Here is a 26,440-nt window from a genome sequence, read left to right as displayed (position 1 = left end):
GTGTTCAAACAAACAACCCCATCTCTCCGTCCCTCATTGACCCCCAAACTGATCTCTATGAAATGGGCTCTGGAGACGTGCTTCACTTTGATTTAAAAAAAAAAAAACGGTGGTGTTGAAGCATTTCTTAATCAATATCCAGGATGTAGAGAACTTCTAAACGTGCAACTCTTTTTTAATAACCCCTAAAGAAGCCCATGATGGAACACTCCATAGCCTCCGTGCAAAACTATCATAGAAATATAAGTCCTGGTCCAAAATGTACTTGCCTGTCCTTTATTAAGGTGATTGTTAAGGAGACACTGGGGATCTTTACTTACTTGGGTGTATAGAATTTTGCAAGGCTGTTTTCAGAGTGTGGAACCAAGTGCCTGAAGAAACAAGACAGGTTTATATCTACCCAGGGAGTTTCTGATGCCCTATGAGCCTAGTATCGAAGGCCTGATTTAAAAACATAGTTGCACCAGTTTAACTAAAGATGTGATGGTTGAAGTATTGCAGCCTTGTGTGTAGAAACTCATTAAACAGGTTTAAACTGATAAGTGCACCCAGGCAGCTGTAGGTATTGTCTTCCCTAAATTGGTTTTAAATCTACTTAAGTTGAACTGAAGCAGCTTTCTCTGTGTATGTAAGTGTTGGCTCATGTTGCCTGCTGCGGACCTAAAAGAGACAGTCGCACAGCGATTTAGAATCATGTAGATTTAAAAAAAAATCTGCTGGAATCCAGACTAGGACCAATTGGCATAAAAGGAAATGAAATCTGATACCTTGCCCTTCCACTGGTGCAGCATAAGTGAACAGTCTTCTGAAATCACCAGGGGCATACTGCATGACCCAAAGGCTCTTTTGGATAACCCTTCCACAATAACTTTGACTGCTTTCAGGATAGCCAGCAGTCTCTGGAACTGACTGCATCTCTTCTGAGGTAGGACTTGTCCATGCATGGAGGTGTTCCTCATTAACTCCATGAGTAGACGTTGTTTTGGAATAATCTGAACAGGACCAAGGCACTCTTATTTCAGAGTAAGTTTTCACACATGGAATTAATCGGGAACAACTCTACGTGTAGACAAGCCCGTAGGTTCTCTGTCTTGATGAAAGCCTGTTTAGTTATGTAAATTACTGGCCCATGACTTTATTTTAGCCATGGCTTCTAATCTCAGAAAGTTTATCTAGGTAAACATTTTGAGGCTTGATTACAGATGGAAGAGCATCAAAGTCTTCATGCTTAACCTGTCCAACCATTGCAAAAATACAGGGATTCAGACACCTCTCTGCTCCTGGAATCATGTGTTGGGAAGAGGGGATTGTAACCTAAGATGTTGATGTATCTTCTTTACTCTTTTCCATCAGCCTTTATTGCAAGGGATCTTTGCAGGAAAACAAGCTCTTTACCAGCTCAGGAGTCTGGTTGCAGTTGGAATCAAGCAGTCTGTGACCACATAATTATTTCAGACAAAAGCAGCATGTTCTGTTAGTGGTCATTGTATATGGCGAGCTGTGCTGAAACCAGAAAGGTTTAAAACAGGGAATGTGGTTGGTATTGTGCACGCAAAGACAAGTGAATTATGACTTTAGCTGGCGCTTCATAGCACCAGCTTGCCTACCACCTCTTCCACCAGGGCTTCAGGATTGACCCTACATGGTACCTCGAGGACTAGCGAGTACAGGACTTACACCCCTGGCAGCTGATACCACGGGGATTTTAAAATAGTAAATATTGATTCAAGTGGTTTGGAATTGGCTGCCACTGCAAATGGTGATTTGGGGAGGCCAGCTGGAGGGCGCCTAGGTTTTGTCTCCCTTGTGTAATCATCTGTCTCTGGTTTCCAGATCGCCTCTTTGTGAAGAGTTCAATTGCCTGCTGCACTAGAACAGTTGTTCCCTCTCCTTCCCCAGCTCCCTTGTCTCCGTGAAGTCCAGTACAGCTAAAAGGAGCTGGTTTCTTTCTCTTTTTTGGAGGGAGGGGGAGGGGATAGAGTTACTGACCAAACTTACCTGAAGGGAACAATAAAAGCAGCACCTGGTCTGGCACATAAGTTTTGCCTGGTCTTGTTCCTTCAATCTCCTGACAAGAACAAGGTTTTTATTGCTGTTAGCCCTACAGAGCTGCCCCTGTTGTAGCAGAATAAACTAAATTGTTAGTAGACCTCTTGCATAACTACCATCAAAAGCCTGACTCCAGGCTCCTTCCTCTTGGAGACAACAAACACACAAGCCAGGAGAAATGATAGCTTGATTTTCAGAGACTGGGTTGGTTTTGCCAACAGCCTCATCAGTGTACCTGAGCAAAGAATGCTTCTGTAGGATTGGGCCGTACAGAGCAGTATCTCGCTGCCTCCGTCAGCGACCACCTCTTAGAACAGGGGTGGGCAAACTTTTTGGCCAGAGGGCCGCATTGGGTTTCGTAAATTGTATGGAGGGCCGGTTGGGGAAGGGGTCGTGGCCCAGCCCCCACCTCCTATCTGCCCCTCGCCCCACTCCTGCTCCATCCAACCCCTCCCCCGTTCCCTGACAACCCCTCTGGGACCCCTGCCCCATCCACACACCCCCGCTCCCTGTCCCCTGCCGCCCCATCCAACCCCTCCCCTCATTCCTGACAGCCCCCCTGGAACTCCTGCCCCATCCAACCACCCCTTCTCCCTGTCCCCTGACAGCCCCCGGAACCCCTGCCGCCCCATCCAACCCCCCTCTCCTTCCTGACTGCCCCCCCCCGGGACCCCTGCCCCCATTCAACTCCCTGTTCTTCCCCTGACCACCCCGACCCCTATCCACACCCTCACCCCCTGACCAGTCCCCCGAACTTCCCTGCCCTCTATTCAGGGCTGGCTCCAGGGTTTTGGCCGCCCCAAGCAGCCAAAAAAAAAAAAAAAGCCGCAATCGTGATCTGCGGCGGCAATTCGGCGGGAGGTCCTTGCTCCGAGCAGGAGTGAGGGACCATCCGCCGAATAGCTGGACGTGCCGCCCCTCTCTGGAGTGGCTACCCCAAGCACCTGCTTGCCAGGCTGGTGCCTGAAGCCGGCCCTGCCTCTATCCAACCCCCCCTGCTCCCTGCCCCCTTACCGTGCTACTGTGGCTGGCGGCGCTGGAGCCGTGCCGCCCATCTGGAACTGGACCCCGCCGCTGCCACCACCACGCAGCGCAGAGACCAGGTCAAGTCGGGCTCTGCAGCTGTGCTGCCCCAGGAGCTCACAGCCCCGCCGCCCAGAGTATTGCACCGGCGGCCGAGCGAGCGAGCTGAGGCTGCAGGAGGGGAGGTGCCGGGGGCTAGCCTCCCCGGCAGGACAGTGCCGTGGGCTGTAGTTTGCCCACCTCTGCCTTAGAAGAAAGTGAAATGCTCATCCCGAAATAATGCACCTGGTCCCCTTGTGCAGTGCTTAGGCAGCGCTGCTCAGCCCTTCTGTAGCAGCTGTGTGTCCATGTGTCAAACCACATTACAGCGGTAGGTCACCACTAGGTACAAGCGGGGGTTTTCCCCTTCCTCAATCAGACGTTTGGCTTGTGCCTGAACTGTTGCTTCTGACGTCTCTCTAGCTTAGTCAGTGACTTTGATAGAAGCAGTTTAATCCTGTCTCTTTGGCGGCTTATTCTGTACTAATCACTGTGGTATTGGCCTCAGATTTTTCTGTTGCCAGATTTGCTGGGCTTGCAGCTTTCTTGCCCAAAGTAGTAGATTTGGACCCTCTCAACTTGCACCAGTCTCTGCTTTTCTGGACTGTTTGCCATGGTCAATAGCTCCTCAGTGCTGCCCGTTGAAATGCAAAGCATGTTGGGACACGTCAGTCCAGTGTGCCTGCTGGCTCTTTGGCACAGATGTGCTTAGGAGGCAGCCCTGAAACTAACATGACAGATCTCTGGTGGGAAACTCACCCAGACCCTGGTAACTTCCTTCTTGAAACAGTGAAGAAAAATGTGTGAATTTAGTTTTTTAAATTTAAAAGTACTCCCTAAAGCTCAGTGGTATTAGCCAGCCCGGCAAGATAGTGAAATGGGGAAGTAAATTGGTCCGGGACCCATGCTCATCTCCTGGAGAAAAGTCAGCTCCTACTATTGTAGGGAGTGTTCTAGTCACCGCATGGTCAGTTTAGTGCTCAGCACACTAGATGGATAGACCACCATATCCTGACTGAATCAGTTACCTGACTGTTGCATACTGGGAACTTTCTGACACGCTAGAAAGGCTTCCACAATACCCAAGGTGGAGATGATGGGGAAAGTGGATCAAGCACTGACAAGTGAAATGCAAACAAAGGCCATTTCATCTCAAGGAATCATCAAAGCGTTCAGACAGCCGTGTTCCATCTATAGCCAGTCTGTCAGCAGTGTCATTTCAGAAACAGTTTCTTGGGTTGCTTTACTTTGTTTTAATTTCCGCCCCCCGCCCTCTTCTTGAGTGTTTGTCCGTTGGGCTTGAGTAAAGCTGGTTGTGCTGCTCACAGAACTAGCTGAATGGTATTGGGGCTTGCACAGTGGGTATGTCTTTACTGCATAAAAATAGGTGTGTTTGTTTTTGGTTTGACAATGCACTTCAGCTATCTCACTGCAAAATTCTAGTGGGGACCAGGCATTCTTTATTATGAGGTAACTAGATGAAGTCAGCCATGGGCGTGGGCATAATGTTCATCTTGCCTAGCTAGCTACCTCACAGTAAAAACTACAATGTCTGATGGCCTCTAGGAAAATCTTCAGAAATCTGTGCCCATTAAAACGGTCTGAACTTTAGAGTTTGATCATCCACATGACACATTAGATCAAAGCTTTTATATCATTGGCCTGGGGAGGGGCCACTTAGTAAAAAGCTTTAATAGGTCTCTTCATCTCTAAATTCTGATGCTAAGATTCTGGTAAAAATTCATCTTTTTTTGGCAGTGAAGACTAAGGCAGTCGCTTTCTCTGCAATATTGTTAATTGCTTTGAACGTTACAAGCTAGCTAACCTTTCTTACACGACAAACAGGTACGTGTGGCTATATTTCCCATCTGTATGTAATGGGATTTGGGTAAGACGGTAGCTAGCAGTGATTCAGGATGTTGCCCCTGCTTGGTGTCTGCTATTTTCTTTTAATAGTGCAACTTATTCTTGATTTGAAGATGTGAACCTCCCTATCATAATCACTTATTCATATACTTGGATTTAAGTTCTATCTCCATAACCGTCATGCGTGCAGGATTATCTTGAACCTGCCAGAATCTGGGGCTTAGTTGGTACATTTGTAGTCAGGATACAGGTACTTCAGAAATCTGTGCCCATTAAAACGGTCTGAACTTTAGAGTTTGATCATCCACATGACACATTAGATCAAAGCTTTTATATCATTGGCCTGGGGAGGGGCCACTTAGTAAAAAGCTTTAATAGGTCTCTTCATCTCTAAATTCTGATGCTAAGATTCTGATTTTTTCCCTTGAAGGGTCAACACCTTTCTCTACCATTCTCTCCAGCTCCCACAGTGGCAACTGGATGAAAGATGTATTTTTTTTACCAAAGAAATTCCCCATTTCCTATCTGGTAGGAGTTTCAATCCTGAGTCATTAAACCCAAGGGGGACTTATATTATAATAGCTATGACAGAATTGTTGCTATTTTTTGCAGCGATGACTACAGTTTGTTGTAGCTGCTTGGAGCATAGAACAGTGCTGCTATGTTCCTAGTTCGCAATCTCTCATCAAACTGGGGGAGATGAGCAATCCTCCACTGTTGCTCCAGTACTAGCAACAGTGGCAGCATTAGTGTAGATTAGACACCAATGTTCTTACCAACATGTTGGCTATACCGGCCCAGAACAGCATGGAGAGAATGGCCTAAAATTCACTTTGTGGATAGTGACGATGCTGAAAGTTGGCACCTGAGTCAGAGTTTGGGCACAACCCTTCAGAACAAACATAACGTAGGATATAGGAAAGACCTTTCAAAAGCCTACTTAGACATTTCTGACTACTCACCTCTTTTTGTGGGAGGGGAGGTATCTTCACAACCGAGACTTTTTCTTAAACCTGGCATCCTTTCTTCAGTAGTTCAGTCCTCTTCACTTAAATTGGAAAAAAGAAGAAGGGAGGGATAATTTGTGAAATGTTGAAATAGGTTAACTATTTGATAAGGATAGAAATGTTGTCTTTCTTACTCCCCTCTAATGTTCATGGGAGTTGAATCTGCGATGACTGAGACCCCCATAAAGAAGACTCAGAAATCACCAGTCACAACTTGAAGCATCTTAAAGGAGTCTGCTTTTCATAAAAAGCTGAATTACCCAGCTTCACACCCCTTTAAAGGATGTCAGGTTGGACACCCAAAATCTGCTAGTTCCTCTTGAAAACATTGGCTGTAGAGACATTCCATGTCTGATGTTGATGCTCTTTAATCATTCAGATTTTCTGCTGGCAACTTTAAACTAACCTCCTGAAATTTTCTCCATGATTTCCTCTGTGAACTTCTTGTGATCTAGGGACTGTTATCTCAAACACAAACAAAGCCTTTTGCATTATGCATCTCGTACTCCCCAGGAAGGACATTGTAGTCTTGAGTGACACAAACACTGCCTGAAAAGATAAGCTAATCTCCTTATGAAAAGAATGCAGGCTGGTATTTTATGAATGTTGATGGCAGATCCTAAGGGATGTGTGCCTGTGACTTTCCAAAAATAAGTTGGAAAAGAAGATGAATGCGCTCAGGGTAAAGCTAAAGGGGGAAATATTGGAAGGCAAAAGAAATGTTATTGTAGGTGTCTTCATTTGAATTATGCACTTGGGGAGACCTAAAGAGAGAGAGCCTTTGCACAAGTGAATATCTCAAACTTATTTCACCAGAAATATTTAATCCGATGTTAATCATGCCTGCTTGTTTGAGTTAAAATAGATTCTAACTTTTGACTTGTTATGAGCAAAACTAGAGGGATATGGGTTGGTGGCTTTACACAGATGAAGATGCATAAAAGCAAACATTGAGTTAGTGTCTGGCAATGGTCAGTGCCATTTTGCATTTGGATGACAGCAAAATATCTGAACTAACTGCGTGTGTGATGTTGTTATAAAGAGGTGCAGGAGGAAATGGACCCATGACATGGATTTCTTCTAATGGAATTGTAATGGCTGGGCGGGATCTCTATCCAGCTGGTCATTAGTTCTCTGATGCTAGCTTCCATTTAGTATCTTGGAAGCTCTGCTCAAAGGACTATTTCTGGCTGCTACCCTTCCTTGTGAATACATGTGAGTCTCAACTCTGTATTCAAGTTATGGGTGGAGTAGAACAGTTTATTGGGTGGATGAGTCATGGATCTGTCTTGTGACTGCTCAACCTCAGGCAGGTTTCAGGGAGCTGCATGGAGAACATGGGGCAGGAGATACTCCAGGTCAGGGAGGGGAGGGTAGTGTCTTTCTCTGTAAGATCAAGGCTTCTGTAGTAGCATTTGGGGAGAGAGGAAGAAAGAATGGGACAAGGGTGGGGTATGGAGAAGCTGCCTTTTGGCCTGATGACCCCCACGATTTTGGGAGTATCTTGAATTCCTCCATCTCTGAATATTGTAGGAGGCTGTTCATAAATTACATAACACAGAATCGTGTTATGTAATTTATGGACAGTCTGTAAAGTGCAAGGCAACAATCTGTGAGCTCCTGGCTATTCTGCAATGAGCCTGGCCGCCTCTAAATGCATCTGGTTAGAACACTCTCTTCTTTCCAGCAGCATTCATGCTTAGCCAGGGGAGTAAGGAAGTGGTGGGGAGAAGGAGATGGAGTTGTAGCATGGCTAGAAATGAGCGAAGAATCGATGGGAGGTTTTTGGTTCTTGTTTGGTTTGAACTGAAACTGAATTTTTCAGGTTTTTCTTGCTAAAATGAAAAAAAAAATAATTCGGGTCAAATGCAGCATTTTGAATGTTAATTTCAAAACAACATTTTCTAAACAAAATGTCTAATTTAAATGTTTTGAAATGTCTGAATTTTTTAAAGGTGTTTTTTTTTTTTTTTTTGGCCAAAACTATTCATTGAACTTGACCTGAATCACAAATAGTTTTGGTGTCCCAAATAATATATTATTTGCCAAAAAGTCCTTTGCCTTGCTCTAATCGTGGCTAGTATTGCTCTTCCACGTTAGCCGCACACTGCTGGCTGGATTTGCTTTTACTGGATATTCGGATGCTAATATTTAAACTGTATTGTTAAATTTATTAACCTTAATTGGGGATATTGCAGATTATGTACCAGATGTACTTTATGACTTTTTAAACCAAACTCTGTACTTTTGGATAATTTAAGCATTCTACCCAGATGTATAGAAACCCTTTAACCTGTGTATTAGATAGTTTTAACATCAGATTTAATAGAAATCCTGCTGGGCTGTGTGCTGGCTAATCTCGCGTTCCTTGCCTTTCTCTTCCTGTCTTCTGGGAACATGCCATTTGTCTCCCGGAACTTCCTCCATTCATTACCCTGCAGACTGGCCTTTCCCAAAAACATCAGGGCTCTCTCACAACCCCTGTCCCCTTCAGTTAAAGGCTTTTAGATATAGAATAATAGAGATAAGGCGAAAAGTGGGATTAGTGGTGGGCAAAGAACTCTTGTGTCCCAAGGCAAATGTGGTAAGTGGCCCCAGGTTTACCTTGTCCTGTCTCATGAAGCTATGGCATGATGCCTGCATAGCGGATCTGCTGCTTGTGATCGATAAAGATGGACTAACATGTAGGTGACCGTATCCCAGCAGATGAAGGAATGAGTGTTCCCCACAAGCTTTCTGTAGAGATGTGGGCATCAGAGCTGATCGTACCCTTTATCTTTGTCTGTAGCGCCAACATCTTGCATTTTCATGAGTTGAACTTGAGACCCGGATCTATCGACCTTTGCACAAGCCTTGGTGTCAGATCAGTTTGTCAGAGGGAGCCCCGATCTGTAGCAGTTAGAAACTCCTGAACATGCCCAGGTTCACAAGTCACTGTCCAGGAACAGGTCCTGCCAGCTGACACAGCCAACCTACGGGTGTCTCTTGACCACACATTGCCCTGAAAGATGCCATCTGCAGGTCTGCCCAGCCTTGGGGTTGGTGTTCTGTAAGTCAGTAATATGCCTGCAGGGACAGAATCCTAAACAAGGAGGGTGTCTGCTGGGCATGAGTACCTTGTGAGGCAGGATTATATGGGATCCCTGGTGTCCCTGGACCACCAATTAGGAATCCGTTCCCTCTGCTGTTGGAGGGTCACCTCAGTAGTGCAGCCAAGAGGGATTGGCAGCACAGTCAAGGAGCAGGCTGGTCTGTAGCTGGGGCAGGGGGGAGGGCCCTCATCGTACTGTTGCATATGGTGCTAAGGGAGGGAGATGCTCCCAGATCAAGGAAGAGGGAGCCAGCCTAGGAGGACTTCCCCTTCAAACTCAGGCCTAGGGTGACCAGATGTCCCGATTTTATAGGGACAATACCGACTTTTGGGTCTTTTTCTTATATAGGCTCGTATTACTCCCCCACCCCCTGTCCCAATTTTTCACATTTGCTGTCTGGTCACTCTACCAAGCCCTTAGAGTAACTCAGAGGCAATGTGCCCTTTTTGGAGTTGACGAAGTAATGTTGCAGCCTCAAAACCCGGCCAGTAACCCTGCGAAGCTCTGGACCCAGAGGTGGTGATGCCACAGTGGTTAATGATGACGAGCGCTGTGAGTTGAAGTGAGCTCAGCCTGCCGAAGCCTGGGTGGATGGGGATTTGCTCTTGCACGTTGCATCATTCAGCTGAGAATTGCTTGCAGCTATGTTTAGTTCTTAAGCTTTCCTCATGGAATGTCACCTTGCACCTTGTCAGCTTGTTGGGGGTCCATGTTAGGTTAATGGCACAGCGTGGCCACATAGTTTGGATATATGGGTCTAAAGTGTCTTCCCCCAAAACATAAAATATTGCAACTCCTTTGCAAAGTTCCTGATGAGGTTTCCCACTTGCTGTTCTAGCATGGGATGCCCTTAATATTCTAAATATCTCCATCTTAAATCTACCACGCCACTTACAAAAAGGCCACTGTTCATGTAGAGCTGCACAAAAGCAAGCTTGTGCCAAAGATTTACTAGCTGAGTAGTGGTGATCCACTCATAAGAGCAATTTTCAGGTTTGGGCTGAAATCCTCTGGGATTCTGTCACCAAACAAAGAAACCCCCAGAATCCTCTGTGTGTGTGTGTCTGTAGTAAGGATCATGGAGTGCAATTTAAGTGTGTTAATTAGGAGAGGTGCAAGTTAGTTGTGGAAACCAAGGCTGCTTGTTCATGTCAGGGAACGTTGTTGGGGTGGAAGGGGATGTAGTTTTCGTGGGGAGTGGAAAGCAAGTCTCCGTTGTTTTATTCCTGGCACTGCCATTGGACAAATCCGTGCAGCATGCTAGATAGGTTCACCTGGGTATATCTCACCCGGTCAATTGCAGGGGCCTCGGTCATTAGTGCACCTCCATCTGTTATCTACCTGTGGCACACAGTAATGCAGTGTCCTGGGGGCTGTAACACTTCAGTCTAATCCAGGTTACTGGGCTCAGTGCAGGGGTAACTGGCGGGGGTTTAGTGGCTTGTGATGTGCAGGAGGTCAGAAAGATGATTTGGTTCTCTCTTCTGGCCTTAAACTCCTGATACTTCTCTACTTCCCATGTGTGTGTTTAAAAGGGGATTAATGTAATGCTTAATATGTATAAGAGCTTCAGACCTTTTGATGAGAGGCAATGCATATGTGCAAAGGATTGTTTTCAATACAATTGCGGGGACTATACTAACAATTGTTGACAAAAGGTATCAGGCAACTTGGGTTAAGGTCAGTCAAGTAAAATCTTAGTGTGTTGTGTAAAACTGGCCTGGTCCTAAAATGTTAACCAGTAACTAACTACACTGCAGAGTTACCTTCAGTTTTAATATTACTGTACCTCTTCTTTCCTTTTAATTGGATTTAAATTCATTTTAAAGTCCTGAATTTCTCCTGGGTTAGGGCTGTCAGGTCTTGTTAAATTGAGTCCTTCATTCTAATCCTACCCATCTGGTAAATTCCAGGTTAGCTTTTATACTAGCTCTCTGGCAATAACAGGCATTGTGCGGGAAACGCTCCGTATGTTATGCTAGCGGACTGCGGTGTCCACTGAGCTGTTAAGTTCTGGGGCTACTACAAGACTTGGCCTTACCCTGATAAAACGTCTCCACACTCCCCTTCACACCAGAAATGTTTGTAGACAGATTTTAGTGTGCTGTTCAGAGGCTATAAAAGCTGGAGACCACTGCCCCTGATTTATAGAGGTGACTTGTACAGCGAATGCAGGGCTGTCGCCTTTGTGAGTGGCGCAGCTTTGGGAGAGCCTCCGCGATGGGATTCTTTAGCTCCTGCTACAAAGCATCTGGGAGAGCAGAACTAAATATGCAGATAAGAAGCACACTCTTCAGCTTGCTTTTGAAATGCAAGTCAGCCTCTGAATTTCATTTCTTAATCCTTCGCTTCCAGTTAATTATGATGCAGCCTTAATCGTGTTTTGCTCCTTTATTTCCTTTAATGGAAGAGCTGGTTGCAATGTATAATCATTCTGGGAGCAGACTGGGTTCTCTAACAGTAGCTTTTCATTCTGTTAACCCTCGCATACGAATGTGTTTAAATAAAATACTTGTTGCCAGCCAGGACTCCTGACTGTGAGCTAATCGGCGCAGGAGCTCATTTGGGAATGTGAATCCTTCCTAGGTGAAATTCCTGGGTTAGTGCGACCTGGAATTTTCATATGTTCTGTTCTTGTTCTTCCTGCCCAAGGAAACGAGGGTCCAAAATGAGCAAGAACATTAACTTACTGCAGCAACTGTCTGACTTCTGTTCACTGTACAGACTAAAAACAGCTGGGCAAACCTGACTTCACTTCCTGTTTTTCCTGCAATCAGTTTTCTCTCTGGTCAGATGTAGATTTTTTTTTTTTCTTTTTAAATAATTGACACTGATGAATGGCTTGTGTGGACACCTTGCTGTGAGCCTTCTAGTGTTGCAGGGCCTGACAGCCTGTCTATCCCGAGGACCAGTTGAAACCACTACCGTAGACATAGTGCATCGATGTTGCACAAGGCTTGCACAAAGGTAAGCAGAAGTGGGGGAGTGACTTACTGCACCAATGTAGCTATGCCAAAGCAAGAATCCCCGGTATGGAGAGCCAGCCACTTTGCCCGTCCTGCTGTGCATCATTGTCACAAAATTGCCTGAGATTAAGAAGCTTTATGAGGTGGGAAGGAGATTAGCAATGTTCTCTTCAGTGTGGGTATCAGTGCCCACTCTGGAGAATAGGGGAACATCTTTGCCTTTTTTCTTTGTATGCTGCTCCTCTTGTCCTCTCCTGGAATTCAGTTTGACTTGACAAAGTTTTGCTATTTGGGCACAATGCAACTGCACGTTCAGGCCCTGCTTGTACAGCTAGGCACTGGGAATGGGACTGGTCCCTACAAACACAGTTAGAGCTCGCACAAGGCATTATTCGTTCACATGCTGGCCCAGTCTGTTTACAAAAAATTTGTCTGGCAAGTTACATTTTTGCAGATCTAAATTAGACTGCCTTAGGCCTTTGAGGGGGGGCCTGGGAGGGCTCTGAGCACTTTCAACCTGTCATTGTCTGAAGAAGATTGGAGTTTTAGAAATTCCTATTTTAATCTGTCTTGGCCCAATAACCTGTTAAGTGAGAGACAAATGAAATGGAAATCTCTAGCTCAGTGTGATCTCTACTCATTTTTATCATTGATGACAGGCACATAAAAGCTGACCTAATCAAAGGTGCTTTGTCCCCAATTCAAATTAAGCAGGTCCGTGTGAGAGCCAAGTCCTCCTGCATTAGTGCTAGAGAGCACAGTACCACTAACTAGTTCCTTTCTCTGCTTAAAAAGCTTCCTACTCCTAGGACTTGTCTACACTAGAAAATTGCATCACTTGATCTATACTAGTCTAGTTAAAGTGGTACACCCCCCGAGTGTATTTGCAGTTATTCTGGTATAGATATTTCCCTTCCTGTGTGAAAATGGGAATAATGGTTTAAGAAACCCTTGTGCTGGTATAACTGTATCCACACTACGGGTTAGTGCTGGTATAACTATTTAGGATTTTAAAAAAAATCACACTCCTAACAGAAATGGTCTCACAGCACAAAAGGTGTGGAGACTAGGCCTTGTTATCTTAGGGTATGTCTACACTGGAAACCTCAAAGCGCTGCCACGGGAACGCTCCCACGGCTGCGCTTTGAAGTGCGAGTGTAGTCGCCGTGAGCGAGGGGATTAGGTCCATGCGCGGGGAGCCTGTCTACACTAGCGCTTTAAAGCGCTCAGACTTGCGGCACACCCCTGAGCCAGCAAGTTAGAGCACTATAAAATGTAAGTGTAGACAGTCCCTTATTTTTAAAGGGACTGGACAGTTATTGCTCTTTCTTTGACGTGGTTTGTTTTTAAAGCCAACACTGCAAAATTCTGGCTGAGCAATCAACTTGTTTGCGTTAGGGTATGTCTACACTTGCCATTTAAAGTGGGAAAAGTCCCTTTTTTGTGGAAAAAAAAGTGAGAGCGTCTACACTTGCCAATGACTTTTTGCAGTGAAACTCAGAAGTTTCACTGCAAAAAGAAAACCACCTCCATGAGAGGCGTACCGCTCTTACCAGTGATGTGCAAGTGAAGACATGTTCTTCCTGTTTACATAGCTTTTAGCCTCTGCAGGATATCCCACAGCGCCTAGGTGACCGCTCTGGCCAGCAGCTCAGCGGCTCTGATGCCAGGTAAACAGACATCCACGCCTCCCCCTGTAAAGCCCCAGGAACTTTGAAACTTCCCTTCCTGTTTTCTTGGCAAGTGCTCACTTATCTGGCCAGGTGACAATGGCTGCTCCACAGGATCCCCTGCTTGGAGCAAGGTAGAGCTACTGGAGCCGATCAGTGTTTGCGGAGAGGCGGCTGTGCAGGGACCCCAAATGCCCTGCGATCACACACCCCTCTTCCCACAAGACCTATCCTCAAAATGCAGAGAGATGCACTGTGGGGTAGCTGCCCTCCGTGCCCTGCTCTCATCGGTAATGGAAGTTCTGCAAATGTGAACACTCTCTGACACCTGTGGAAGTAAGTGAGAATGCAAACCAGTGTTTTTTTCCCCCACTGGTTCCCTATCTACATTGACACTGACAGCGCAAAAACTCTGCAAGTGTAGACATAGCCTTAGAGAGGTGAGTGCAATATCACTACTGTTTCTTCCCATGGCATGGTGAAAGTCGGGGAAATCTTCATTTGCACCTACGTTAGTAAACTTTTGTGAACATTTTACCAGACTGGCTTAAATTATTCCTGTGAGTTGAAGGAATCTCCGTTTTCCTTTTGACTGGGCCATGAACCTGCATAAGGACAAATCCACATGCCTCTGTCCACATCATACACTGTACTCCCCCTCCCTGTTTGCTTCCGGGAGAAGGATACAGTCTGGGCACAGCCTGGGAGCCAGGAACCTCAAGTTCTAATCCTGGCTCTGACAAAGATTTCCAGTATAGCTTTAGGTAAGCTACTCTCAGTTCCTGTTAACCTGTCTGTAAAATGAGTCTAAGGCCTGGTCTAGACACACGTTCTTGTACCGGTATAACTATTTCTGTAGCTATACCAGTATGACCTCATGGTGTGGAGATAGTTATACTGCTATAAAAGTGCCTTGTATTGTTTACTATCTATTGTGCCATGCCGCTTAAAAGGGGGGAGAGTGGGCATGTGTGTTGATTCACCAAAGCAGGGAAAAATCCTCTTTAAAAAGGAAAAATGGCTTGTAGTTTACACCACTGAACAAGGTGCAAAAATATGGAAGCACTTCTTTAAATGGGACTGTCCTTGAGAAACCTCATGCTATCTTACAATTAAAATGTTCAGGAAATAGTCTGCCTTCACTCTTATTGACCCACAGAACACATCTTTGCGAGAGGAGGGAGAAAGAGTCCCATGCACAGGGCAGCTGTTACTTGGTGAAGTAGAAATGCTGATAGAAAGCCCAGGAATGATGAATTGTCTCCAAGAGACAATTTGAAAAATTCTTATTACCTTGCAGGGAAAAAATCAAATTAAGCTGTGAAGGTGGCGTGCCTGGCTTTATAGAAAAAAAACAAAACCCTGCCTCCTGCAGGATCCGCACAGAAACCTTGTGGCTGTTGTGCTTACAAAATTTGTGTAGGTTAATCCGTTGGGGACAGCCTTATCTCGGCAGGTATGCAGCAAGTCAGTGTCTGACTTCAGGCTACAGTGCTCAGAATGGTCAGGGCTGATGCTGCTTTGGAAGGCACGTCCTCCCCACCCCGTGTAGTGAATTGTAATTAATAAGGGATTAGACAGTGAGCTATCACTGAAGTCCTGACCCAAGTCTTTTATGGGCACAGGGAATTTAATATGTTATGCAGATTATAAAAGAATGGGGCAGACTCTTAGGATCAAAGAATCCTGTAAATCTGAGATGGTAAAGAACTGTTAGGTCATAGTACGTTTCCCAGCCAAGGCATGTTTGTTCCCTCCAGTATTTATTTTCTGTTGCTTTGTTCAACCTAGTTTTAAACTACCTAGTTCTTGTTTCACAGGAGGCATTCAGTGTCTGATCACTGAGCCCTCTGTGGCTAAGTTATAATTGCCATATTGTGAGACTCAAGGACATGAAGGCATAATTCGTTTAAAAAACCCTGTCCCTTTTTTAAGTTCAGGCTGAAAATAGAATCGCTACTTTATCGAGGGATTTCAGTGCTCTTCGCTGAGTGCAATTTGGCAACACTGCCTACTCTCCATACCAGGGCTAACTCAAACAGTGATTGTGTGGCAAAGGATGCGTTGTTATGGACACTGGGTAAAATGATGCCAGATGTGCTATGAGTGGGGTGCCCTGTGCCAGGAGTGCAGCTGGCACTCACACACACAGACCTCTGCTTCCTCTTGTCTGAAGACTTTTGCACGTGGATCTTAAGTGCTGACAAATAGGCCGTGCAACAGGCCCAAAAATGCCGTCTCTGCTCCAAAGACCTTCCAGCCGAAGAACAAACCCAAGGGGTGTGTAACTTGGAGGGGATCGAGTTGTTTTTTTCGGGGGTGGGTGTTGTGAAAGAATCCTGGAGGGATTTGAATGAAGAGGGTAGTGGCTGGTGAAATGGGTTTGTAAGGTCTTTTCCATGCACAAGGAAGCACAAAATGACAGAAACAGCCAGAGTAGGAGTGCAGTTTACGTCCTAGTCTGGATAAGGCCCCAGCGATATTCAGGCATGATGACAGCACAGTAACGTGTTTGAAAAGCCTTAGTCTAGACAAGGCTCCAGCCTTTAAAATGGGCTAGATTGATTGAGCTAAAGCGTAGGTTCCTCGCTAGCATCGCAGTTGTTGTCCACAGATGGCCTGAAAGCAGCCCTGCGTAAGTAACACTCCTTTCACACTCTGCGGGTTTTCTACATCCTGCAGACTGTGACTATGGTGCAGGAAACTCATCAAACGTGGCTGGGTGTCCTCTGAAAATTCTGCTCTAGGAGCTTATTAGACCCCTAAATGTGTCTGTATCTGGAGAGTCTCAGCTAATTCTGGGAATATCAGCTGGTTTTTGTGTGAATTAACTCCTTCCCCCACCCTCCAGCAGTTTGGACAGCTGATTGGTGGGCATTCAAGTGTAAATGCTTATTCGTGTTGCGTCCTGAGTTATTACATCATGGCACTGCTGGCTTATTTTGTGGTAACTGAAATAATTACTGCTTAGTAAGGATGAGGCTGCGATGAGGTGACATTTATGTGATTAGCTAATCACACATTTATTTTGAAAGGCAGCCCATTCATGTGTTCCAAGCCAGTTTTTAGTGGGAGGTTAGAAACACAATCTCATAGTGGAAGGCAGTTAATTACCTTAATCATTCATTTGTTTTTTCATTGGTGGGGGGGGGGAAGAGGAGAATTTGCTCATCATATTAAAATGGATTCAGCTTGTTGAATCCTTTCTGCCACTATGCAACAGATAATAGGCGTTTTGTGTGACAAGCTCTCGTGAGTGCAAAAAGATGCAAAACAGACGGGTTCTCTGATAGTGACTTGACATGACATGCATACGCAGATGCCGCAATATGAGTAAAACATACTGTTTCTCCTCACTTCAGACCCTTTGGGTAGGTAACAAGGCACCAGGTCAAACCTCTATCCTCGAAATTTATGAAGGGTATGTCTACACTTAAACTGCTGTAGCAGCACTTTTGTAATGCTGCACCGGAGACGCTGGGGTTCTTCCGTCGGTAGCTAGGTTGACAGAAGAATTCTGCCATTGATTTACCCCGGGGGGCGAGGTCAGCGTAACTACATGTGGATTTTTCACACCCCTGAGAGATGTAGCGATGCCAATGTAAGTTCTTGGTGTAAACCAGCCCTTAGGTCTGAGACTGTGAGCTCTTGGGCGCAGGGATCTTGTCTTTTTTAATATGGCGGCACAACATGTACTGCAATGGGGCCTGATCTAGAGTGGTATCGCTAGACAGACTGGTGTGAGAGAGTGCTCTGTATACTTCTGAGTATCAGGGGTACTAGAGCAAGCGTTTTCAGCTTCCCGGGTTATTGCCGTTACAAGGGTAGGCACGAACCGTATATAAATCCTTATGTACCCTTGTGAAAATCCTTATGTAAATGTGAAGTTTGTGGGCAGGAACCGGAGCTGGGGATGGGTGCTCATTGTCATTCTACAAATCCAGATAAGAGTGTGCAAAATTTAGCCACAGACTGGGGCAGCTGGTGAAAATAGATGGCCCAGTGCAGTTTCGCATTTCAAGGCAAACAGCAGTCACGCTTATGGGCTCTACAGATTGGAACCTCCTCTCCCTCGAACTCCAGGAGGGGTTTCCTAGCCACCCCCTGCAAGCCTCGCCTCTCCAGCTAATGCAAGGGATGCTGTCTAGGCAGAGAGCAAAGTCACCTCGCAGGAACGTTGCACAGTATTTCCCTTCAGAATAGTGGTATTAGGTGCCCAGCTCTGCACTGTTGAGTTGCTCTCTCGAGTAACAGCAGCCATCTGTACATCTCCAACAGACTTCTCCAAGGTGCTCTTCTTTCCACCTAACTTTAATAATCCACGTGCTTTCATTGTGCCCAGGGCCCCGTGTCCAGTTCTTTGTGGGCCGCCATCACAGTGGCGTAGCTGTCCCCCTTGCTAGCAAGCTGGGTAGACTCAACAAGAACTGAATGGAGATAAAGAATGAATTACCCAGTCACCTTTGGAAAACAGGAAGGGGGAGGTGTGCTCCAGGCCAGCAAGGTGTGGTGTGGGGGGAGCTTTCAGTCCCACTGTCCAGGTTATACCTGTGGCGAAGAAAGAGTTTGTCTCTTGAATTGTCACTGTGGCACTTTTCTCATGCATTACTTTCACCAGAGCTTATCTACACTTGAAATGCTACAGTGTGGGTAACACACCCCCTGGAGAGGTTCACTCCACCGACTCCGCTTAACTACCATGCTTGGGGTGTGAAGCTTGGTGTGACCTAACTTTTAGTGTAGACCAGGCCTCAGTAGAGGACAATAAAACTGGAACTTTATCTCTGCCTCTTGCTTAGCCCTTCCTTGTCTAGAGTGGCTGTCTCTGGATTGATAATTCTGGGTTTAAAGGCGAGGCTGGAAAACTGTTCCAGGAATAAAACCTCACTTTCTCGCCCAGCGCTGACCTGTTTCCTCTGTCTGCACTGCTGATGTAATCACTTGCCATTTCCTTGGCGCTCTATTTACTGCTGGCCACTTGACTGAAGTAAGGCATTTGATCCGTCTTCTGGGGTAGGCCCTGAACCTAATTTTAAGAGTTGGAATTCTTGGAGTTCTCAGTATTGAGCAGGAACCAGCAGTTTTGTATTGGAAGTGATATTTGAGACTCCATTTAAACTGATCCAATCCTGACCATGCCTCATGTTCCCTGCCTCTTGTGCACATAGGAATCTTTGTTCGTGATGGGGGAGGCGGGTAGTGACTGAGCACTACTCAGCAGGTTCACTTACAGGAATTCAGAGCGATGCTGATGTTGATTTCAGTGGCGTTACACCAGCAGGGAATTGACCAATGGTATTCTGCTCTTGCTTCCTTACCCTGTAGAGCTCACGTTTGCTGCACCCTCCTGGCAAATAGAAGTAGTTCATAACTTCACTCTTTTACTTGAAGGTCTTTTAAATCAAGACCGGTTTTAAAGGCTGGTCGGGTTTTCTCTCACTACTTCACTAATCCCTTTCTCTAATTATATTACTGACGTTGCAAAAAGACGCAGAAAGATGGTGTGGGCTTGAATGTAGCCAGAAAGCTGCATTTTAAAAACCAGTCCACTGTCTGCTCTTTTTATTGACTGTTCGGATTTATAGAATGTCCCAGACTCTGGGCTCTTTCGTGTGAATGTCTATAAAATCCACGCTGTACCCAGAATTCATAATGGGACATTAGCATAAGCTGCTTTGCCTATCCTGATAACTGTACCCTGAACATTTGAGACCCACTACTCTGACCCCTACTGATGCTCAGAAGGATCTAAAGCATGTTTAAAAAGCGGCGACTTGGATATGTGCAATGCTGGGAATGCTCAGACTCGTGACAGGTGTTCTGTATAGTGCACTAACTTGCCTACCAGAATTTGGCTAGGCCCCTGGGCTCACTCCTGACTGGCAGTGAAGTGTGCCGTAAGGACTTCTGCAAGTGGTGGGGCAAAGTAACCTCTGTCACGTGCCATGGGGGAGAAGGGATCTGCAGTGCACCCTCCTCCCCCAAACCAGCCCCAACACGGAATTCTGGCATTGAGGTGGAGCCCAAGCCTTGGTGCTGCACTTAAATGCCCATGGCCGCTCGGCCTGTCAGAGGGCAGCACAAAATGAACAATATATGCGGTACCGTTGGCCTTCCTGTGGGTCGTGGCTCACCCGCAGCCTCGCTCTTGTCTCTGCAGCAATGGCAGCCATCAGAAAGAAGCTGGTGATTGTGGGAGATGGCGCCTGCGGGAAGACCTGCCTGCTGATCGTGTTCAGCAAGGACCAGTTCCCTGAGGTCTACGTGCCGACAGTCTTTGAGAACTACATCGCTGATATCGAAGTAGATGGAAAGCAGGTAACTTTCCTGGGAGTCTCAGGCCACCTGCGCTTGTCTAGCGCCTGTATTCCCAAGCCATGGACAATCTCCGCACGAGGGACCGTGCGCTCGGCAGATCTGCTCACTTCCCCTCTGGAATGTTTGTCATGTGCGCTCTTCCCCTCCATCCCCCGCTTCCTGCTAAGCCGTCTGTTGAACGACTAAACTCATCCACCTGTCCTGATGCTTTGGCCATGGCAGCCTGGCTCCTCAAGCCCTGTGCCAGGCATTGCTGTTGAGACTATTCGCGGTCTCGGCTATTGACCGTTTTTCTCCAGCTCTTCCGAGAGGAGGAAGCCTTTCAGTGGGGGAGGAAGAGAGAAGCAAAGGCCGACAGGCTGCTTCCAGGAATGCTCTCCTCTGCTGTGAACTGCAACCCAGCATGTGGTGGCAAGCTCAGCAGGGTGCCTGTCCCTCTCAGGGATTGCTGGAGCCCCTGACCTGTAAGCAGAGAACTCAGTGACACGCTCCCTGATTAGGAGAATCCTCCAAAGGAGACCATGCTCCCCACCTGCCCGAACCCAGACACCCGTAGCTCCCCAGTCAGGCTGGCTATGGAGAAGCATTGCTTCCTTTGGAGTAGACTTGGCTTTCCAGGCCGTTTTGCAGCTGGTGATGTAGCGCAGGGGGGTTCTTGAAGGTATTGCTGTACAGCAGCCCCATAAAATATCCTGCATAGCTACACTATCAATTACTGGGCCCACAGACGTGGATTAGGGAGGGGGCGTTGCCTGGTCACCTTTAAATCTACCAGAATTAGCAAAGCAACTTAATTGTCTTAACGGAGAAAAATGAATTGCTTCCCTGCCGGAGAGAATTGCCATCATTACAGCATGAGGTGGTTTGGGAGGGTAGGGGGTCATCTGTTATGCGGCTGACTTCTTTAAATCTCTCCTCCTCCTAGGTGGAACTGGCCCTTTGGGACACGGCGGGGCAGGAAGACTATGACAGACTGAGGCCCCTCAGCTACCCAGACACGGACGTTATCCTCATGTGCTTTTCCATCGACAGCCCAGACAGTCTAGGTAGGATCACTGGGGCCAGGGTAACAAACGTGGGGTTTAGGAACTAGAGTGAACTTCACCCTTATGCACAAGGCATCTTGATAGGTGGGTGGGCCTTGTGCTGCTGGCCCTCTGCGCAGGGGTGAAGTTCACTCTAAACAGGACTATTAACATGTTCTTCCAAAACCGTTAAGCACAGGCTTGGATTGAGAGCACTCTGCTTGCAGTCTGCAGAGATGAGTCTGGCCAAAAGCCTAGAATAGCCTTGAGAGGAACAGAAAAGTTCTTGTTAGCAAACAAACTCAGCACTCAATAGACTTCGAATGTCACGGCATCACTCCTGCCTGGCTTCTGTAAGTCAACTCCTTCCTCGTGCACTTCTCCAACAACCTCCTCAGCTGTGAAATAAATAGAGCCCTGTCAAAATAGCTCCATGCCCTTTCTGCGTCCATTCCCTCTGCAGCACCTTGGTGCAAACTCGAGTGGGTAGAGAGGAGTCTTACACTTGACAGTGTAGGTGTTGACGGATTTGGGTCTTGTTCGGCAATGTCAGGGCGAATTCCAGCGGATACGCTGCCCTGGCTTTCAGGGATAGGGCCTGGTGGCCAAAGTGCTTTAGCCGTTCTTGACAACGGCTGGGGCTCCTGAAGAGAGCAGTGTGTCGGAGCTAGCCCTAGTTGCTTGCCAGGTCTTGATTTCAGCCTGGTCTCCCCTGTAGCCAAAGGGAGTATCATGCGCTCTCTGTCCTGCTCTGGGCTTCAGCCAAAACCTACCCTGCTCTTATACATAGTGCGTTTGCTTATGCTGCCAGAAAGAGAACCCAGAAGATGAGGCCTGCAGTCAACCCCGAACTCCCACCAGCCCCTTCTGCAGCCTGCCGTATGTGATTAGAGTGAAACCTGCATGAGCAGAAGAGCAGATACCTTGTGGCACTTCCGCTCTGTTCTCAGGCCCTCCCTGCCCAACAAATTCCTGGCTTTCGGCAGGATTGTAGTGTCTTTTCACAGCCCACAAGAAGGCCGTAGGAAAGTAGAGCCAGGAGCACAGTTTTGCCAGCAAACCAGAACTCCGTTGCTAAATCTAGTATCCAGTCTGGTTGTCTTGACACTGTAAAGATCTAGTCCAAACCAGTGAGAGCTAGGAGAGCTGGTGTTCATGCTGAAGAGGATCTCTCCTTCCATAGCAATGATCTCCTGTGCTGAAGATTCTGCTCCTCTCCTACCTGCTGCACTTGCAATGTGTAATTCACATGCTGGCCATGCCTTCGTTAAAGCGGGTATGTTGAGGGGAATTCTGACCCCCATTCCTGGCTGGCTGCAGCTCTCCCTGACCCTGGATGTTTCACGGCAGATGATCTTCTTCCTTTGACACTTTTTCATAGTAAAGAAAAAAACTGTTGTGTAACTTGTTTGTGTCAACTTCAATCACTGCTAAGGCCTTGTCTGCACTCAAGAATGGCCCCAATTCAGCAATTGTTGTCACTGCATCATTGCTGAATCAGGGCTGTTCATGAGCGTAGATAAGGCCCAAATCTTCATGCTGTCATCTCAGTGAGTTGATGTGCTCGGCAGGTTTAGGCAGAGGCGTTGAGAGAAGATAAGTTATGAGGATGTTTCCCAGAGTGGTCTCTGCTTGGTACAGTGTCTCATCAGTTGCTTGGGAGGGAGGAGGGGGGCTGCCAGTGGGACTCTCTGGACCGAGGAGGAGTTTGCTGCCTTGGTGCCATTGGCAAGAGAAGTCCCCTCCTCCATGCTCATGAGTGAACAATTGTCTGTCACAGCTGTGATTACAGCTCTTGCTAAACCACCCCATTTGCTTGCAGGCCCGTGCATGATCGTACCACATCCTCCTCAAGTGCCCTTCAGTACTATCCATCAGGGAGAAAGGGACGACAATGCTCCTTTTCACAAGGAAATAGTGGCTAATTGCAAATGATGCTGCCCCTCTACCAGCTGGAATCAACACCCTTGGCAATCAGACCTCATGGATGTTTGTTCCCTTCCTCCCAGCTCCTTGGCATGATCTCGCTCTTTGAAGGCCCTTCTGTTTGCCAAGTTTGTAGGGGTGTCATCAGCAATGCTGCTGGGGTTTGGGTGGAGATTTTCCTTCACGCTTTTTTGAGCAGTGTCCACATGGAGGGGTGTAGGACCCAGCCTCTCTGCCAATGACACAGCAGTCAGGGCATGCAAATAAGGCTCTCACTGTATCTCCGTCCTATGCAGCTCAGCGGTATACAATTTCTCCAGGAAAGAACCTAAAACATTTGCCTCTTTTAATATCCGGGGAACATCGTAGGAAGGCAGCCGTGGTAGCCTGGCCTGCAAGGGGGCTGCTGTGTACTAAAAAGCCCTGTCAGCTCAGTGCAAAGTCCTTAACTGTGCTTGGCTTTCCCAGAGAACATTCCTGAGAAGTGGACTCCGGAAGTGAAACACTTCTGCCCCAACGTGCCTATCATCCTGGTCGGAAATAAGAAGGACCTACGGAATGATGAGCACACCCGGAGGGAGCTAGCAAAGATGAAGCAGGTAAGGGGGCTACATCACCTCTAGCTGCGATGCCAGCATCCCTTAAAGGAAAGCAACACATCTGTGCAGACACGTGTGCTCTTCCGGCTGTGCTGCGTATCCCCATGGCAACCGTAGTGCATGTGGGGTGAGGCGTGTTCTGTGGGGATAAGTCAGGCCTGCAGCTATTTGTAACTTCCTCTTACAGAGAGCCCTGGAGCCTCTCCTGCATTCAGGGGTAGAGGGTGGTCGCCCATTGAGAGCAGCTTCGAGGCAGTGGAGTTCCCTGCTACGCAGTAACAGGGCAGTCCCTCGGCTCAGCCCAGACTGACCTGCTGATGCCTTTTCCTGCTGTGCAATTACTCCCACAGAGGTTTACTGGCTGCTGCTGCCACCTCCCGTTCCTGTTAATGTTCCAGCAGAATCCCAGTCCCTGAGAGATGCCGGATACTAAAGCATTTCCAGAGACAATCCTAGCTTCTCTTCCGAAGAGGGAGGCACTCAGATAGGAGTAGTCATGGTTGTATCAGTACCTCGAGATGCTGAGCCTCCCTGACTGCACGTCTGGCCTGCTGCACTGGTGCTTAACTCAGCGTTCTAAAAGCTTTTTCTTTCATGACTCTTAGGAGCCAGTGAAGCCAGAGGAAGGGAGGGACATGGCTAACAGAATCAACGCCTTTGGATACCTCGAGTGCTCCGCCAAGACGAAGGATGGCGTGCGGGAAGTCTTTGAGATGGCCACTCGGGCCGGCTTACAAGTCAGGAAAAACAAGAAGCGTAAAGGCTGCCCACTCCTGTAAAGCAGCAATGCCCGTGAAGAATGTGACTGCCATCTGTACTGTATCTGTCTTTTCCTGCACCCCCACGTGTGTGAGAATGGGGTACAGGATGGGAAGAGCGCTGTTAGGTCTGATGTCTAGAGAATATAATGTGGCCTGCACCCCGCTGCCCAAAACCCACTACCTGAAGCACATATGGGGAGGTGTCTAGTGGTGCTTCTCTGTGCCATGCATGGACTGTCCTCTTAAGCCGGTCCTCGGCTCTGAAGGGCCAAATGTCTTTGGACCATCTTTGGCAGACACTTCTGTTTTGTATACACCATACAGTGCATTTGAGTAGCTCTCGGTGTTGTACTTCAGTCCCATTTTATACTAATCCCTCATCCCCTGTTCCTGTCTGATGCTCTGTACAGATTCTCTGCAATATTTAATCTCTACTTTCATACTGTTCGATTAGAGCAAAATAAGGAAGCTCTGACACAGTCTGCCTGTGGGTGTGTGTTCCTGTCCTGGCATCCTGGTTGTGTTTTCTTGAACTCTTGCTTTGTCTCCAAGCCAAGATGTTCAGCTGCTCCTGCTCCAGGGGGGTTTGGATTCTCCCTCTGGTTAAGGTGTACAGCACACCCACCAGCATTTTGTACACAGATTCACCAAGGCAGTCTCTGTTCTGTCTGTACTCAGGGCCTTGCCCTATTCCACCAGTGCTTTGCAAGGAGCCGTGCTCTGCTACTGTCGGAAATGCCTTCTGCTGCGCTTTCACCTTGGACCTGCACTGTGGTAGTGTCTTCTTATCCTCTTTCAATAAAGTAAGGCCTTGTAAAATAACCCTTGGCTGGGTCTTTTTCTTACACACTGACGTTTGCCTTGACGTTTGAGTCCACCTATAAATTAAAATGCATAGTTGGGAGAATAAATGCAAATTGGTATTTTAATAACGGTAACTTAGCGCCTGTGCACCATTATTCTGCCCCATGCATGCAGACCTCTCGGGTCTCCTGCTCTCCTCTCCACTAGCTTCCTGGGGATGTCCTTCAGTTATCCCCATGCCATGCAGCTGGGTTGAGGGGCTAGAGCAGGGAGTTGCCAGTCAGGACTTCTCGGTTCTTGTGGACGAAATTCCATGGTTTTGTCCATAACTTGCTGTGTGGCCCTTAGGCACTATGCCTCCTACCTTGGTCACCTGTTGGCAAAATAAGAGTCAGAACTACTTGCTTCACAAGATGGTGCGAAGCATCATTAACACACTCTGAGCGCCTTGCAAAAGGCCTGGAGAGGGGCAAAGGCTGCCTATTGCATCTTTCAGTTTCTTTCAAGCCCTAGTTCTAATAGGCCTGCTTGACTGACCGAGGCAGATTCCCCACCTTTGCCCTGTTGGGACAAGGAGAGGATGCCTCGCTATAACTAAGATGGGAGTGACACTTTCAGAGAGGGATGCGTGAGGATTATACATCCCCCTGCCAGTGCATGGGGTTGAGTACTTTGGGTACGTTAAGGAAACTGAGCAGCTCTGGGGAGGTGAATTCCACAATGATGAAATACAAAAGGAAATGTCAGGAGTGGTTTGGTCAGTGTCCTGTGAACGTTGTTCCAAGCTGGCCATAGGAAATGGGGTGGCTCAACTTTCTTCCCTAAGAAAGGGTGTGTGTGTGTGTGTGTGTGTGTGTGTGTTCTGCACAGCTAACAGCAGTTCTCTTCTGCAAAACCTCATGCTGATTCTCCGCTGGAAACTCCCCTCAGTACTCCAGGGGGTTCTGCAGTGGAATTTCACCCAATGCTCACATGAGACGGAAACTGAAATCTCTTCCCTTTTCTGCACTTGGAAACTTTCTACAAAACCAAATCCGACTTTTGGACTGATAAAAACATTTTGATAAAGTCAAAACATTTTGTTATGATTTTGACTTTGTTTCAAAAAATGAGCAGTTCCATGTTGATGTCAGTTGGGACATTTTGGCACCACCACAACACTTCATTCTGACATTTTCTAAATAAAATTTCACCAGCAGCTGCATTCCGCCAGATAGTTTTGTTTTTGTAAAATGGCATTTGCTGATTGAAACCCGCTCTGGGAATGTTCTGTACACACTCTAGAAATGCTACCT

At 47.0% G+C, this 26,440-nt stretch overlaps 1 protein-coding gene across 1 annotated transcript in view; it reads left to right on the top strand.

Moving 5' to 3' along the window:
• RHOC (ras homolog family member C) overlaps positions 1-25,163 on the top strand; it is a 32,513-nt gene extending 7,350 nt beyond the window's left edge. Inside the window, exons 2-5 of the mRNA XM_034770604.1 lie at positions 19,873-20,030; positions 20,956-21,076; positions 23,450-23,580; positions 24,186-25,163. Of these exons, the coding sequence (XP_034626495.1) occupies positions 19,875-20,030; positions 20,956-21,076; positions 23,450-23,580; positions 24,186-24,359 (582 nt within the window). The 5' untranslated portion in view covers positions 19,873-19,874 and the 3' untranslated portion in view covers positions 24,360-25,163. The remainder of the gene's footprint in view (positions 1-19,872; positions 20,031-20,955; positions 21,077-23,449; positions 23,581-24,185) is intronic.
• Positions 25,164-26,440: the final 1,277 nt, after the last annotated feature.

The sequence above is a fragment of the Trachemys scripta genome, chromosome 4 (assembly GCF_013100865.1).
Source record: "Trachemys scripta elegans isolate TJP31775 chromosome 4, CAS_Tse_1.0, whole genome shotgun sequence".
In the NCBI taxonomy this organism is placed as follows: domain Eukaryota; kingdom Metazoa; phylum Chordata; order Testudines; family Emydidae; genus Trachemys; species Trachemys scripta.
Note: the sequence above shows the minus strand (reverse complement) of the source record. Positions and strands in the feature narration are given on the sequence as shown.